Source organism: Trichomonas vaginalis, chromosome VI (assembly GCF_026262505.1).
Source record: "Trichomonas vaginalis G3 chromosome VI, whole genome shotgun sequence".
In the NCBI taxonomy this organism is placed as follows: Eukaryota; Parabasalia; order Trichomonadida; family Trichomonadidae; genus Trichomonas; species Trichomonas vaginalis.
In genome coordinates, this window is record NC_067208.1 from 415808 (window position 1) to 433166 (window position 17359).

The 17359-nt window shown below is 29.4% G+C and overlaps 6 protein-coding genes and 4 pseudogenes across 10 annotated transcripts, besides 1 other annotated feature; 6 read left to right on the forward strand and 4 right to left on the reverse strand.

Moving 5' to 3' along the window:
* Positions 1–1556: 1556 nt before the first annotated feature.
* On the forward strand, positions 1557–1793 carry TVAGG3_0778260 (N-acetylmuramoyl-l-alanine amidase family; the record flags this gene model as incomplete). The annotated part of the gene is made up of 1 exon (XM_001279810.2): positions 1557–1793. One exon carries the CDS (start codon positions 1557–1559, stop codon positions 1791–1793), a length of 237 nt encoding a protein of 78 aa, XP_001279811.2.
* Positions 1794–3165: 1372 nt separating this feature from the next.
* Positions 3166–17359: part of a mobile genetic element that runs on past the window's edge.
* On the forward strand, positions 3766–4593 carry TVAGG3_0778280 (uncharacterized protein; the record flags this gene model as incomplete). The annotated part of the gene is made up of 1 exon (XM_051246219.1): positions 3766–4593. One exon carries the CDS (start codon positions 3766–3768, stop codon positions 4591–4593), a length of 828 nt encoding a protein of 275 aa, XP_051081694.1.
* Positions 5054–5531, forward strand: TVAGG3_0778290 (annotated as a pseudogene). Its single transcript has one exon. A coding segment is annotated over exon 1 (478 nt).
* TVAGG3_0778300 lies at positions 5636–6312 on the forward strand (annotated as a pseudogene). Its single transcript has one exon. A coding segment is annotated over exon 1 (677 nt).
* TVAGG3_0778310 (phage tail repeat-like family) lies at positions 8404–8634 on the forward strand (the record flags this gene model as incomplete). The annotated part of the gene is made up of 1 exon (XM_051246220.1): positions 8404–8634. A coding segment is annotated over one exon (231 nt), but the record flags the coding sequence as incomplete, so codon positions are not given.
* Positions 8737–9081, forward strand: TVAGG3_0778320 (phage tail repeat-like family; the record flags this gene model as incomplete). Its single annotated transcript, XM_051246221.1, has 1 exon — positions 8737–9081. A coding segment is annotated over one exon (345 nt), but the record flags the coding sequence as incomplete, so codon positions are not given.
* Positions 9577–10985, reverse strand: TVAGG3_0778330 (annotated as a pseudogene). The gene has a single exon. A coding segment is annotated over exon 1 (1409 nt).
* On the reverse strand, positions 12398–12670 carry TVAGG3_0778340 (uncharacterized protein; the record flags this gene model as incomplete). The annotated part of the gene is made up of 1 exon (XM_001297057.1): positions 12398–12670. The coding sequence occupies one exon, from the start codon at positions 12668–12670 to the stop codon at positions 12398–12400; it is 273 nt and encodes a 90-aa protein (XP_001297058.1).
* Positions 13638–14949, reverse strand: TVAGG3_0778350 (annotated as a pseudogene). Its single transcript has one exon. A coding segment is annotated over exon 1 (1312 nt).
* Positions 15076–15648, reverse strand: TVAGG3_0778360 (DNA/RNA polymerase superfamily; the record flags this gene model as incomplete). The annotated part of the gene is made up of 1 exon (XM_051246222.1): positions 15076–15648. One exon carries the CDS (start codon positions 15646–15648, stop codon positions 15076–15078), a length of 573 nt encoding a protein of 190 aa, XP_051081697.1.

Consider the following 17359-nt stretch of genomic DNA (forward strand, 5'->3'; position numbering starts at 1 on the left):
TCCAAACTATGATAACATACCACATCTCATGGATTACTTGAAGAAACGGTTCACGATATTGTTCTGCGAAACAATGAAAAGTCGCCAAAATACAAGAACGCAACGCGAACAAGATCTACTCATTGAGTTATTATATAACACAAAAGAAATAAAACAATATTTATAATATTTTAGGGCTAGTCCCAAAAATTTTTTTCATTCTCTTTTCAGTACTAAAATTGAATAAACCACTAAGAAATAAATTCAATAAACTCTCAGAATAAAAACATTATATATTTTCTTCATACTTTTAAAAATTATTTAATTATTCAAAAAATTATTTCCATCCTTAATTATTCAAAAAAAATGACAAAGTGTTATTTATCAATAAAAATTATTTCTTATACAATATATTATTTTTTTAAATTTTTAAGTAAGATTTTTCATTCTGGATTGAAATTTAAGGGATATTTAAATTCTAAATCGGTAGAAAGATTCTATTTTTTGCATAGATTCCAAATATGGTGTCAATTTTGAATTCAATGAGTTATATCAAAAATAAAATTCTTGAATAGAGTAAAAAAATTTAAATAATTTATTTAAATATTTTCTTCTGACATTTTTGAATAATTTATTTTTTTAATTCGTAAGAAAATGAGTGGATCAAGATTCGTAACCGTCAATCAATTAATGGATGCTCTTTCACCAATTCTTGAAAATGTTAAACAAGTAGATGTTTATTTCGATGATTATGTAGAAAGTTTATATTATAAAGGTAAACATAATATTAAACCCATTGCTTTTGCATTTGATAATAAATTAATTGAAAATGCAAAAATTTGGGAATTAATTCCAGATATTGAATATATAACGAATATAACTAATAAATGGTTCAAACGAATTCCAACCACAAAAGTTCTTTGTAAATTAATGATCAAAACCGAGGCCAAAGAATTTCATGAATTTACATATCATCCAAATAAAGTTTCAGAACTAGAAAATGAAAAACTTCAGAAAAAATTAAACGATAGACTTTCAAATGATCGTATTGAAAAAATAAATAAACTAGCAGAAGTTGCATTGAATAATGAAATATTTGATGAATATAACCTTGAACTCAGTGATGGGCTTTAAGGACCCGGGCTCAACGAGTCATGATTTATGAAATCAATAATTTGATTTATTCGCTCTTCAATAATTTCTATTCTTTTTGTTAAATCATCTATTTTCATTAATGAGGTGATTCTTGATTGAGGAATAGATTTCAAACTAACCACTCCTTTTATTTTTGAAATTTTGAATCCATCAACTTTAAACATTTTATTCAATTTACACGTTGTCAATTCTTCAAATAATTTTTTATTATTAGCATAATAGTCATTAAATTCTTCAACAGATGAAAAAATTTTTATTTCAGTAATTGGTTTAGCAACGTTTATTTTTTGTTGAACATTTTCACTTTCATTTATTTCTTCCTCCTCTGTTTCATTTATTTTTAAAATTGGTTTCATTTATCATTAAATAAAAATTAGAATATAAGTGATGAAATATATTTTTTAATTAATATTAAATCAGAAATGGCTGCAGGATTCTTTAAAAAATTATGGGATGGAATTAAGAAAGCTGCGGGTTGGGTTCATAAAAATATTATTAAACCCGTTGCAAACTTTTTGGCACCAGTAGCGAAAACGGCAGGAACTATCATAGGTGGAGTATTAGGTACTAAAGCAGGTAATCCGGCAATGGGAGCACAAGCAGGTAACGCAATTGGTGGAATTGCTGAAGGAATACTTAATAAAATAGGAGGTAGATAGTGGAAAAATAAATCAATATTATTTTTATCTTAGTATCGGTTGAAGTCTTTGATAAACTTTTTCTCCTTTATTTAATATTTCTCTTATTGGGGCAGCTTTTGGTGTTATTGATTCAGCAACGTCACTAATTGCTTCTTTATTCTTAAATATCCAATTTGCCCCCTTCTTCAATGTTTCCCAAACTTTATGCGCTCCTCTTTTTACTTTATCCCATAATTTTTTAAAGAATCCTGCAGCCATAGTTGATTATTTCATTAAAATTAAAAATTCATTTTCATCTTTTAATTTTGATTTTTTATTTATTAATAAATGACGACTAACTATTTGGTGCCAAACACTAAACCAATTAATGGAAATGTGTTTCATTCATTCGAAAAGATAAATGAAATATTCGCAAAGAATGACGGTAGAAGATATTATAGAGAACTTGAAAGTTCATGCTATGACTCTGATGCTCCATATTTTGATGATAAACAAACTCATTTAAGAATTACAAATCCGGCTCATGATGTGAATCAATTAGGTGACACATATATTAAACGCAAAGTTAAAGTAACTCTAGTTTCAAATAAAGCTTTCACATGCGATGCCGCTTTTAAATGCATGCGTTTATTCGTTGGTTACAAATCATCAAATCAAAGCTTTAAACAATTAGAAGTAGAAACTGAAAGAGGTGATGCCGGTTATCTTCAAATGGATTGCGCCCGTGAATCTTTCGCATTTGCAACATATAAACCAAAATCAGAAAGGAAAGTTAAAAAGTTTGTTCATTCGTTATATAATAATGTTCAAAAATATGATAACTCAGTATGTGGTAAATATATTGACCCTTCAGAAGTTTTCAAGAAAGCAAATGAAGAAGTTGATATCACTTTTGATATGATTATTCCGGTAAATGATTTGTTAGCATTTCAGGCGTTCGATGATTATCCTAAATCATTTGGAAATCATTCTTAAATATTATGTTTTCAGGGATACTTTAGTATTTTGTCAGGTTGACCCGTTAAGAGTTGCTGATTTACAAAATTACGTTTATGAAAAGATAACTGATGAAAATTATGAAAAGATTATGAATCATGTTTATAAATATGATCGCAAATTCCAACAAATCGGACTTCCTGCCAAATTAATTACAAGCTTAGCCGCTACATCTGCTGACGCAACAGTTGATAACGTTATTATTTCATGCACAAAGATGGAAGTTTTAGAGGATAAATGCATTACACCAGGATACGGTTTAATTGAAGAATCAGTTAAAGCAATACCACGTTTATTCAGTAAGGAAGATCCATTCATGATTCCAGCTCAACATATTGACGTTCGTTCACTAAATGGAGGTTGCATCACTCCTGAAGGTATTAGCTCAGATTTCTCATACGCTCTTCATAATGTTACAGATGTTGTGTTAACATTTCCGAAGAATGCAATGCAAAGAACAGTTTTAGAAAATCCAATGCTTCGAGGTCTTCAGGTCACTATAGATTCCAGAAACTTCCCCGATCAAGCGATGACCACAGTGGGCGACATATTCTTTACACGTATGCTTCAAGCTTCTGATTTAGATGGAGTGAATGAATGCACAGAAGAATATGAGGACTCATTAACTAGACCACTGAATGATGATAATGGCACGCCATTAGCTAGAACATGGAAAGACCAAACTTCATTCTTATGCACTATTCCAGTTCAACGTGATGGAGCAGGTATATTCTTTGATGGATTAGAAACTTTCAATTCACAAGTTACAGTACAAGTGAAAGCATATCCAATCATTCAGGGTGAAAATGACACTTACTGTTCAAAGGTGACAAATCCTCCTCAGGTTTGGTTTACTAGGACTACATATTGGACATGGACACCTGATGAAGGTTTGAAATATCATTCAACAGGTACACCACCACAGTATAGAAGTTCATATGATGAAATATTGATGAATAGAAATGTTTAAAATTATAAATTTATTTTTGATTAAATGGATTTAAATTCATCCACCCCTTATGAAGAATTAGCGGGAGTATATAATACATACGTAGATGATATGATTAATGAAGCATTGAGTGATAATAGAAATGCTCTATCTAAGGAAAAATTAATGAAAATTCCATATTCTGAATGTTACTTAAATTCGATCACTGCAGCAATTGGTAAACAGAATAAAGGTAAAACATTAACAATATTAAAACAAATTATCATTATTGCTAACACTTCCCCCTATTCACATGTGTTAATTTATATCAACCGTTCAGGCTCACCTTCAGATGATACATTTGAATCTTTAAAGCATTTAATCAAAATTCCAATTATTTATTTATCACAAGAAGAAGTAGAAGATTATTTAAAAAACTTTTTAATGTATAAAGAATTATATAATACAATCAAGAAGCAAGGATTAGAGGATAAAATTATTGATAAACAACGGGATGAATTATTTGAAACACTTTCTATTTCAAATTTTGATAAAGAATTTTTGCATTCACTAATTTTTCTAGATGATGCAGTGAAATCAAAACTAATAACTAATGAGAAATCATATTTTAATCAATTATTAACTCAATGTCGACATATTCAATGTTCATTCTTTATGGCTGTTCAATACTTTAAAGCATTAAGCACAAACATTAAATCAAATCTATCAACCTTTTTCATTTTCAGTGGGTTTAGTCGTCAACAGTTGAACGTTATGCTTTATCAAGTGAATTTACCAATGAGCATTAATGAACTTTACACACAATATCAACAATTAGGAGAACATGGAAAAATAATAGTTGATTTAAATAAAGGTTCCATTAAATTCGAATAACTTTTTTATAATTAATTTTTATTTTTTATTTATAATTAAACATGACAGAAATTGCAAATCTTCTACAGGTTCCATTAAAACAAGGGACAAACAAAAAGGGTGCATATAATAGAACTATGAAAGTTCCAGATGGAATGAAAGAATTAGTCCACATTGTTGCCGGTCTTCAAAAGGATGTTAAACAAATGAGAAACGTTTAACATTACCAGAAGCTCAAGCATATGCCAAACGTCATGGACCAAATTGGGAAGCACATGAAGCAGACATTACAGGACCAAATGGAAAGCCTGATGGAATAAATGAAGTCTTTGTTACTGATGGTCAAGGAAATATTAAAGTCATAAATGGGTATAAATTAACAATGACGGATTATCCTAAACGTAAAGCATATAATGAACGTTATCCTATGCAATTTGATGAAAATGGAAAAGCTGTTAAACAACATATCGAGACAGTAAAGATGGACCAATTCTTTCATACCGTCATAATCCATATTCTTATTTCAATGAAGAATTAAACGCTATTGAAGAAGGACCAAACGGATTACCTCAATATGTTAATCAGTTTGATGGTCAATATGCAAATTTGAGACCTGAAATTCCAGCTAAGAAATTCTTTAAAGTTGCTTTATTCGATCCAGTGTTCAATGAACAGAAAGAAGCAATGAAAGCAGAATTTAAACCAATTCAAGTGGCAAGAATTTCTTCATCTTCACTTTCAGAAGCGTTCAAGGAATGATAAAGAAACCACTTTATTCTCAACAAGGTTATAACTTTGATTTAATTAAAGAAAGTGATAGACGTAAATTAGAAAAATCAGATGGTTTTAAGAATGCATGTAATGAAATGATTAAAGATATTGTAAATGATAAAATAAGACTGGAAGAAACTCAAAGCATTATCAATAACATAATTGGTGCAGTTACAAAGAAAGTATAAGCAAACAAGGACGAACCTTGGGATATTACCGTAACAACTAAATAAAACTTTAAATATATTTTTCTTTTTTTATTCAATTATAAATGAGAAGACGTTTCACAAGTCAAAAGAACACAAACGCAAAAGCAGAGATTACGGTTGGTTATAACGTAAATGATGATAAATCACGAATTATTCAAAATGTTAAAGTTAATGTTAGTCCTGAATTAACAAGGTCAGCAACACAGTCCAATTTATTAACTCGTGACTTACCGAAGAAAGAGGAGGAGCAAAATAAAGAAGATGAAGACCCAATCATTTTATCTGAACCCGGTAAAGAACCTGTTGAAATTCCCACTTATCCAACATACCCCCCACCTCTTTCATCAAACATCGAGAACCCAGGAATCTACGATTCCAGTCGCAATGCGCCATATAAAATAGACATTAATTCAGAATTAATGAAAATTTACCGTGATATAATAATTAATAATTATGATTCAATAATAAATTTAATTGACCAATCCGGTTTAATTATTTTACCTTATGAATCATTAATTCACATTATCGCCATTCTTTGTGATGTTCAAGATTCAGACTTAAGATTCAATTTTTCATAGATGATGAGGTTTCATGCTGCGGAACAGTTGCAAAAATAAATCCTATAAAGGATATTAGCACAATTAAGATATCAAAGAACGGAACAACAACTGAACTTCATTTAACATATAATGATATTTATAATAAAATAGTTGATGAATATAAAATATCACTTGAAAAATTCTTTGTTAAGGCTATTTAATATTCAAGCATTAACATTATCGAATAATAATCCTTTGAATCATAATCAATAATAATTGACCTTTCACCGGTTTCTATCGTTGTTTTATTTCTTTTTGTTCCCCACTATCTGGATCGGTCATTGTAATTGTTTTTGTTATAGTATCAGCTTTATCTTTAACTTCAATCTTTTTTCCATCGGGATATTTAAACCAAAATTCCAAAAATTCGATATTGTCAATCTGTTCATATTTTAATCTATCAATTACATTTTAATACCATCTGAAAATCTTATGAAATGGTCATTATATGGGTTTGATTGAACTAAATTTGAATGAAGTGAAATATAACCTGTTGATGAATATGACATTGACTCATATTTTCTGAAAACACTAAAATTTATAACATGAATGAATTTCTTATTCGTTGAATTTATGAATTCTTGAGGTAATCTTATTCTAGTTTTATTTATCACTGGAAAATAACGCTTTACCATATTTTTATTCGTAATAAAAATGTCAATTATCAATATTATTTCGAATAATAACTGTGAATTAAATTTAACAGTTAGCGAATTATAATGTTACTCTCGTTTCTGTGAGTGGTAAATTTAATCCCATTCTTTTAGACCCTTCAGATTATATATCATTTTAAAGATGACCATGAAAAAACGTATGATATGTATATAAATAATGTGATAGCGAAATGGGATATTAACATGATTTTAAGTTATTTAAATGAATCATTTATCGGTATGGTATGAAGAAAATTTTAAATCAAAACCTGATAAACTTTTTTGAACTTGAGAAATAACCTTATTAAATTTCCGCTGAAAATTAAATTTGTACTCCTCATCTTCGTTCATTGTTGGGGATATTAAATTTTGAAAAAGATGTTGGGGATGTTTTGTATTCTGACACGGTTCCAATTTCATTTTAATCAAATGTGATAAAGTTAATACCCCAATGAGATTTTCACATCAAACATTAGACCCTAACTCTTACCCATCAATACAAAACATTTTATCCATCAACTTAAACACATTTTCTTTATCATATCCGTTTCAATTATCCGGGAATTCATTTATTCTTCATTCAAAAGATTTATCAAATATTAAATTTAGAGTAACTGACCTATTTGATTGTGATTTAGAATTCATGAATGAAATATTATGGCAATTTCAAATAGAAAAAATAGTGATGAGATAACAGATTAAATATTTATTTTTAAATCATAATAAATGATTAAACAACAGCAACCACAACAACTTAAGGCACAAAGCACCCAGGTCCCTCAGACCATTACATACGCCATATATGCATATAATTCAAAGACGGCAGAACAAACGCAAAGGTTGAAATATGGAGATTTGGAGATAGTATTGAAAAATGACCATTTCGAATTCGTTTGCAAGGTGGTGCAGTGATATCAAATATAAAAGAAATTTTATTTATGAATTCAAAAATTAAAGGTATAACGGATGATATAACATCAATTCCACCAGAAGAACAAGATATTACGCATTAAATGCATTTCCTAAAGTTTTGAAGATTGGAAGATTTAATTTAAATGAGGAATTCATAAAAGGTTTCCTAAATGACATAATGAAGAAAGCAGATAAGGAATATGTGGATGAAAAAGATAAAGAAATTAAAGAAATGGTTGAATGGTATCATGAATGGACATCGAAGATTTTTAAAACTAAAGCTGATACAGGATGGGTTTCAGGATGTTTAGACCTTAAAGCGGATAAAACATATGTTAACGATGAGTTAGAGAAGAAAGCGGATAAGGAATATGTTAACGATGAGTTAGAGAAGAAGGTGGATAAAACATATGTTAACGAAATATACCAAAGTTTGATAGGAACAACGAAAAATATTGAAACTATTGTTGGTGACTTTTCTGCCAATGAAGAAAATAAATATTTTAGATGGCAGTTTGTACAGTCCTTAAAAATGGTACACGGTGTAAACTCATTCCGAAAAATAACAATGAAATGTATGTAAGTTATAAAAAGAATGATGGCACACAAGTTAAAGTTCCATTAGACAACAACTGTTACTTAAACTTATATGGAGACGAACAAAAGAAATATTTAAGAGTTTATGAAATGGCGGGTATGATGTTGGCTGACCCAGCTCCAGCACCATATTATTATGACTATGGAGATGACGACAGAACACCACATGTAGATGAACAAAAGCTAACATTATATTTAGATTATTATAGATATAAAAGATATAATGCAATAGAAAAAACGAGAATAGTATATTATTATACAGATGACAGAAATAAATATTATAGTCAAGATTTTACCTACCCTGAAAACATAAGATTATATTATAAAAAATATTCTGACACAAACCAGAAGAAACCTGAAATAGTTACACTATATTTTAAGTTCAAAAGAGACAATCCTATAATATCTCATATGTTTGATTTAATGAACCCAGTAGGTTCTATTTATACATCTATGGATGCAAGAGGTCCTCAAGTAATGTTTGGTGTTGGTGCATGGGAACAAATAGTTGACAGGTTTTTGTATTGTGCAAACTCTTCAAAGGAAACAGGGGGAAGTAAAACGATTTCAGGTGAAAATTTACCTGCACACAGTCACTACATAGATTTAAGTACATCTCAAGCAGGTTGGCATAAGCATAGATATTGGGATTGGTCAGGAATGACAAAAGGTAAAGGATATGATGTTAAAGACGACGTTAAGTTTGCCATAAATTGTTACTGGAGTGACACTCAGGGAGAAGGAAACCATACACATCACGTTTCAGGATATACACAAACAACGGGACAAAGTAAAGAATACATGCCACCTTACATGACAGTTTACGCATGGTATAGAGTTCAATGAATGAACTAAATATATTTTATGTCTGTAATTAATTAGGTAATGAAGTAATGGATGAACTGCAGAAATAAATGTTTACGTTAATGTTTACGTTAAGTGACTCAAAGAGTCCGGAGACAAAGTCTCATGTTTTAGGTTATTCAATAATTAATTATTTTTGAAGAACTGAAGGTGTCACCACGTCACCATGTCACCAGGTTAATTAACTTCTCTGAAAAAATGAGACAACATGACATTTTGACAACATCACAGGAGGAAGGCAGTTATGAATTATTTTTGAAGAACTGAAGGTGTCACCACGTCACCATGTCACCAGGTTAATTAACTTCTCTGAAAAAATGAGACAACATGACATTTTGACAACATCACAGGAGGAAGGCAAAAATAAATTCCAATCATACTTTATACTGCCTCATTTACAGGTATTTCATCGTCAGTAAATGAATCCTCATTATCGTTTGGTTCAACCTGTTTATATAATCCTTTCATTTCTTCTTTCAAAACATAACACCATGTTTGTTTACCATCTATTCTTCTCTGTTTCCTATCACATTTATCCTTAATGCTCATTTGGAAATTCTTGTCTTTCATGTCTGATGGTTTGCAGAATAGAGCATTTTTACATGTCATACCTGCACTCAATTCATCATAATGTGTATTTATCCATTCATCTAAAGGATTTGTTGATAATTCAATTAAATCTTGTTTGGCTTCAGTCATCGGAATGATTCGTACATTAAATGATGAAAGGTCGTAATTGATAAAATACGTCAGCAAATTATCATAAAATTCCTTAGTGCATGAATTCATCAAATTCTTGAAGTAATTAAATTGACCCTTGAATTTACCATTAACTCTTAAAACTACGTATCTTCTGTCTCCAACTTCAATTTTGACAGGGTAGACGTTATTAGTTACGAAAATGAAGTTTGCAACGTTCTGGGCAGTTCTTCTGGGTTGATTCTTTTCATTAATTCTTATTTGATTATCCGTTATAATTGATTTCAAAGCGTTGAAGTTTGCGAGTCTATCTTCACCTACATTCTTGAGTTCATTAAGTACAAGAAACATTTTATTCTCAACTACTGAGTTGAAATTACCCGTTAGCTCACTTATTTCAGTAATGATTTTACATGAATAACCAGCGAGAAGTTCAGAAATAATGTCTGTGAATCTGTTTTTACCTGTTCCCTGAAGTCCTTTCAAAATAATTGCTGTTTCATTCTTGATTCCAGGATGTTGAATCATTGATGCAATCCAGCCGAGAAGGTATTTATACACTTCATCGTTATTATCACAAATGGCTTCTTTAATGAAATCCATAAACATCTCAATTTTTGAGTAATCAGGCTTTTCAAGAATGTTGTATTTATAACCCTGAAACGTTGAGAAAACATCTGGGGAATCAGATTTAAAGCAAACACCCTTAACGGTTAATGAGGATAATTGATTTAGTAGTACATCCCATGCTGTTATGGTTTTACCTTCTTCTTTAAATAATTTAATCATTTTGAGTGACTCTTTCATGTTTGATTGAAGAACGAATGATATTTGATTCATTTTGTCGTGGATATTATAGTCCTTTTGAATGAAATATTTATTTCCACAATCTACAAAACGGATTACACGTGATAAATCCTCAATTACTTCAGAACTGTTTTTATACTGATGATTTTCAGCCTTGCGTCTAATATCTGTTATCAAAAACGAGTCATCAAGTTTTATATCAAATGTTATTTTTGGCTTACGTAATAAAGGTAAAACATATTCATCATAATATTCCTTTTGATAAAGTTTTAGAATCTTCACCAAACAAATGGAGAAGTCATTAAATGTGCATATCTACTACGTGCTTTTTCAAAATTACTTTTTGCATTTTCAGTTAAATTGCAGAAATTATAAACGTTATCGTATGCTTCATTAATTAAATGATTAGGTAACGAATTAATTGCTTGAAACAGTGTGAATAATGTAACTTCTTTTTCTAAATTCATGTTTCCACCATCATTATGTACTTCAAAATCACTAATGCCATCAACTATGCTCTGGGCAAGTTTATCGTCAATGTTTACATCTTTGTTTTCATTCATGATAGTCTTTATTTCTTCGTTCTTCTGTTCAACTCTTACCTTAATATTCAAATCATTTAATATATCATTTACTGTTCTAGTTAATGTTGAATCATAACTTCCACGAATGAATGAGTATGTATTGATTGGTTCTGTTGCATTCTTGCGAACTCTTGAATCAGCCATAACTACTAAAGAACGCTTTGATTCATCCATAGAAGTCATGATATCGATATCATAATCATTGCAGGAATAACATTTAATCATTCTGTTCGAAACTGCATAGAAGAAATTAGTGTTGCAATAAATGTGAAGACCTCCTGAAGCGGTTTTAACGATAACATCTTTATCCGAAATTTTGATAAAATATCTTTTCTAACTGTTTCTTTAAGTTCATCATTGTATGATTTATTGATATCAACATCTATAATCGTTAAATTTGAAATTTTATTTACTAATAAAGCCACACCAGTTTTCCTTCCTCTTCCTCCATCATGTTTGAGGTAGTTATGTAAATCAATCTTGTTTTCACCAATTCTTTCGTTGAGGGTTTTAGTTTCTGCCACAACTAATTCCTCAGCTAATGAATCAATAACTTTTTCATCAGAAACGATATAGTTGTTGTTGTTGTTGTTTGTTGCTGTCATTTATATAGGAATAAAAAAATAAAAATAATTTTAAAACTAACTTTATTTTTGGACTGCATCATATTTCCAGGATTGTTGTCAAAATGTCATGTTGTCTCATTTTTTCAGAGAAGTTAATTAACCTGGTGACATGGTGACATGGTGACATGGTGACACCTTCAGTTCTTCAAAAATAATTCATAACTGCCTTCCTCCTGTGATGTTGTCAAAATGTCATGTTGTCTCATTTTTTCAGAGAAGTTAATTAACCTGGTGACATGGTGACGTGGTGACACCTTCAGTTCTTCAAAAATAATTAATTATTGAATAACCTAAAACCATTAACGATAAAATAAGTGATAACAAATTTTTATTTTTATCATAAATGGATACCCCACAAGCTCAAAATTTACCACGAATCATAACAAGGGAGGAAACGATAAAAATGATGCGAGAACTTGCTAAAAATAACAAACCACTAAAACTGAGAAAATGTGGTTATGCAGTAATGATGGAAAGAGAGACGTTGTCGAAGAGGAATAAAAATTAAATTTGGATTGAGTTTAAAAATTCATCTTTATTAAATTCATCTCTTCCAATCAATTTATTTATTCTATTAAATTCTTTTATTTTTGCTTCACTCAGTTTAAGGATTGAACGGTAAGTTTCTAATTTTTCGATTATTTCTTTCCTCTCTTTATCGTTTTCAACCCCACCGCATTGCGGCTTCTTTTTGTAATAGCATATTTTTGATTTAATTCTGTTTAGTTTCTTTTTATATTCATCGTCTGGACTCTTGACTGCTTTGTTGTCACTCATTTCTTACGAAATAAAAAAAATTAAATATTATTTAAATATAATGGAGTAATAAAATAAATCGGAATTTCTATTAATTTATTGTCAACTTCAACTAATACATTACCGTTAATATATCTAACAAATTCAGCTATTGTGTCAAATCTTCGTCTTCTTTTTGTCATTGATTTATCAGTTTTTCCATAATCGAGATGAATTAAAACTTTATTTCCTTGTTTAAAATTCATGAGCCCCGAATTAATTTGTTCACGTTTAACATTAGTCATGTGATTTTATCCCAAGCATATGGGGATTCTAAATTTTTGTCCCTATCGTTATCCCAATTGATTTTTTTTTTGGAATTTAAAAATTTTTTTTCTCCATGTAAACTTAAATTTTAATTTTTACCACTAAAATGCAATATTTCAACAAATTAATGAGTAATAATATTTTAATTTATAATAAATATTATAAATCTCCTCAATTTAATGTAATTATTGTATTAATTTTTGTTGAAAATATAAAATCTTCAAGTAAATGATGTGAATTTAATATTTTTAGAATGTTGTTTAATTGTACTTTATTATGCATGTAAAATTTTGTTACAATACATTTTATATGGGATCCCCATTGCCCAATTGAGAGAAAATTGAGAGGTGGGATTGGGCTAGCCCAATTCAAAATATCCCAGGTGGAAATAAAAAAATTAACAATTCAACATAAAAAAGCATCTTAAATAATAATGATAAAAAGAAATTTTGTATGAATTTCAATCAAATTTGTTTTTATTCAACTTAAGAAATCACTTCATTAATGAAAGAAGTCGGGTTCACAACATATCCCGATCTTGAAACGAAACAACATGTTTTTTTGATGCCCTAAACGGGGGGGGTCGCCAGCAAAAAAAAAGATGTCAAAATTTATCCCAAAAATTTAAAAAAAATCGAAGAAAGTGCATCCCAGGGATTATAAAATTTAAGTTTTCACATCTCTATTTAACATCATTCAACCTTTCCATTTGCTTTCTAATATATTCCCATTCTTTTGAAATATCATTTTTCATTTCCACTGGTTTCATGTTTATTGTTCTATGCCATGTATTATTGTAATAATATACTAACTGTTGTATGATGGAGTCATGATTTCCATCCCAGTATATCTGACCGTTAACCCCTAACGCATCTCTAAGAGTTCTCATTACCGCATCAACTATTTTATTATGAAACGTATATGGAGAGGATGAAAAGAAAAAATTAATTTGTGGGAAATAATGAGTCATAGCTGCCTGAAATCCTTTATCGCCATCACCCCTGATATTATCTACTCTTTCATGATCTAGTAAGTATTGAATAGCTCTTCTTGTTTCCTGTTCTGTTTTCCCTTTCACTTGAATGCAATATAAATATCTAGTGTTAATGTTAATGGCAAATAAATAAGTAATGTTTCCTTTTGAATATTCCAGATGATCGATTTCGTATGAATATGGATATGGTGCAAATGAAGGGCGACTAAATTTTTCCTTTAACGGTTGAATTTTTGGGTCAATTGGTTTATTTAATATCTTGAAATCCTTTGTAAAATCTTTTTGCTTCTTTAATGTTTGAAATGGATATAATAAAGTGAATGATGAAGGATTAACTGAAGGAGGAGGAGGTACTGTCGTTGGAGGTTTTGGCATTGCAAGTGGTTTAATTTTATCTGCTTTGATTTTGGATGATGAAGTTTTAGTTGTTGATTTTCCTTTCATTAATTCTGGATGTATTCTATTCATTTGTTTTAAATATGCTGTATATAAAGGTTTGATATACTTTCCCGCTTCGAGTTTATGTTGAAGGATGAATTCCAAAAGTTGATCTTCATTTAAAAGTCGGGCTGAATATGGTTTAACTAATGAATCATAAATTAAAGCTTGTGCTTCATTTATGGTCTGAAGGACCTGGGTGTTTTGCACCTTTTTGTTTTTTGTTCCTTTGGCTTTGCGGCTCATGATTATATAAATTATATAATTCATCAATATCTTCTTCTGTTAATACTTTATTTTTGAAATCTTTCAACTGTTTAAGTTGCGATTTAGTTTTTCCCTTTGAATATTCATTATTTTTAATTTTGTCTTTAATTTCAGAAATTATTTTATTATGATATTTCAAAATTTCATTTTTATAATATGGATAATAATATTCCATATCATCACCCGTTATATAATTATTATGTTTTTGGAGATATGATTTTAATTCATAATAATTAAGAAAATTTTGATTAAGTACTAAATCATCAATTAAAATTTTTAAATCTGCGCTATTCATTTATATAAAAATAAAATAAGTGTTTTAAGGGTGCCCACCTCTTTGAATCATAGTATCAAAATCATTATTTACGGTTCCTTTTGTCTCTTCTGTGGCATTTTATTAAAAATAAAATTTTAAATTGTATTAAATAAATGGCATACAACATCCATTTTCACAACATACAGCCTTAGTGTGTGCTCCTGTTAATGCAGTCTTACCGATTGTTAAGTGAGTCATTGACCCGTTTTTAAGTTGTAAATTAATATTCTGACCATCAAATATCACTTTATCATTTATTATATCCAAATAATTTTTAGGTGTTAATTGTTTATTTTGTCGTAAACTAACACCTTTCATTTTTTGTGCAATCTTTTTAAAATCACTTCCATCAATTGAACCGTTGAATGATGTATAACACTTAGGACATAAAGCAACCATGTTATCACCTTGTTTCTCAATTGCTAAACCCAATAACTTCTTCTCATGTGCTTTTTCTTCAGCTTTATTCATTAATTTAGGTTTAAATTTCTCATCAAAACAGAAGAAATCAAATGGTGCGAATTTGAAAATGTTTTTATCATAAAATTGTTTATCAGTAACAATTGCTTGAAATGCTTGAGTGTTAGGAAGATTTGGGTCGCCAGCGATTGCCCAATAAGATGAATCAGTATCACCTTCAATGAAATGAAAACGATTAAGATTCATGCATTTATACATAAAACATAAATGAAAACCAAATACCAGTATTTAGCATTATCTAAAGTGAAGAATGCCTCTTGTAAACATGTATCACATCTATAAAATCTATCTTTGAGCATCACTTGATACGTATCTCCTATTTCTCTTATGTTTTTAAACTTATTTGACATACATGCAACGCGTGACTTCTGTGCATTCATTATTTTAGTCTTTGCGTAATTTTGTGTATTCATTGCATCGTAACCATATGATCCATTAAGTGAAATTTTGCAAAATAAACTTTTTCCTTATTTCCTTCTAATTCAGCCTTTGTCTTTCGTTCATAAATTCGTTCGCAAATTCATTAAACAAGTGTTTTTCGTAAATGTTAAAATTGATTGAATATCATCGATGATAAAATGAAATCTGTCTATTAGATACCAAAGATAATAAGAAGAAAATGGTTGATATTGGTTGTGTGTTGATGCTAACTGAGTTAATTTTCTCTGTTTCTGGTCAACTGGTAGATTGTTTGATTTCATGTAATTATACATAAAACTGCCAATTGTTTTTTCATCTGTGATAATATCTAAGTTTCTTATTATCGGTAAAAAGTTTATGTAATCATTAATGTATTTTTCATCAATGTGACCCTTTACTTCAGCCACGAATAAAGTATTTTTCTTCTTAATTATTCCCAGTGCTTTTGCTTTCTTTGTTGCTGTATCACAAATGATAACACCATTCAATCTTCCCGGCATATACATTTTATGGTCAGTATATTGAATGAAATCATGAGGATTAGATGAAAATGATGAAGGATATAATGAATTAAATCAACACCAACGAAATGAGTCATAATGTTGGTGGTGTCCTCATTTGATACAGTTTTAGTTTCTGGATTATATGAAAGTTTATTAATGTGCGTGATTCCTTTAAGATTTACTCTATGTTGAACATTTGATAGACCACCAGTAATTCCATTACGGAGAATGTGATAAGCTTCAACTGAATCTAAAGTCATTGGTAAATTATTTTTAATGCATAATTTCTTAAATTGATTCTTAAACGTTGAACATCTTCATCTTTATTTGATTTTACGACATTGCAATAACAACACATTAACTGACAATTTTCTTTGGTATGTGGTTTTTCATTATCGATTCTATCCAATGTTGGTTTATTTGCATATGTAAACACTTTACCACACATTTTGCATTTAGATGAAAGGATTAAATCGTGATAGTATTGAAAATCATCCATTGAAACATTATTTTTAGTATCTCTTTTCGCTTTTCATCTTGTTTCTTATATGATTCAATTTTATATTTCCAATACTTTTTCGTTAATTCAAAACTTGATTCCACATTTTCTTCTTCTGGATATGTTCGTTAGGATTGAAGTTCTTATATGCTAACGCGTAACGAATCATTGATGCATTCGATGATAAAGAAAGATTATGAAGCATGTCAATTTTATAAACAAATGTTTCTTCGATAATTTTATCAATTGGGTCAATCATAATTTCAACTCTTTATTGCAATAATGAATAAAATATTCTAATCTATTCTCAAAATTTTTAGCATCATTGAGATATATTGATAATCTGAATCGGATATTGTTTCTTGTGTTTAATGCTGAATAAAATGAATCTTGAGTGAATGGTTCACTTTATATAATTCATCTTCGTATTCTCCCATGTGATGAATTGATAAGGGAAAAAGGATTTAACACGTGATTTATGTTTCCG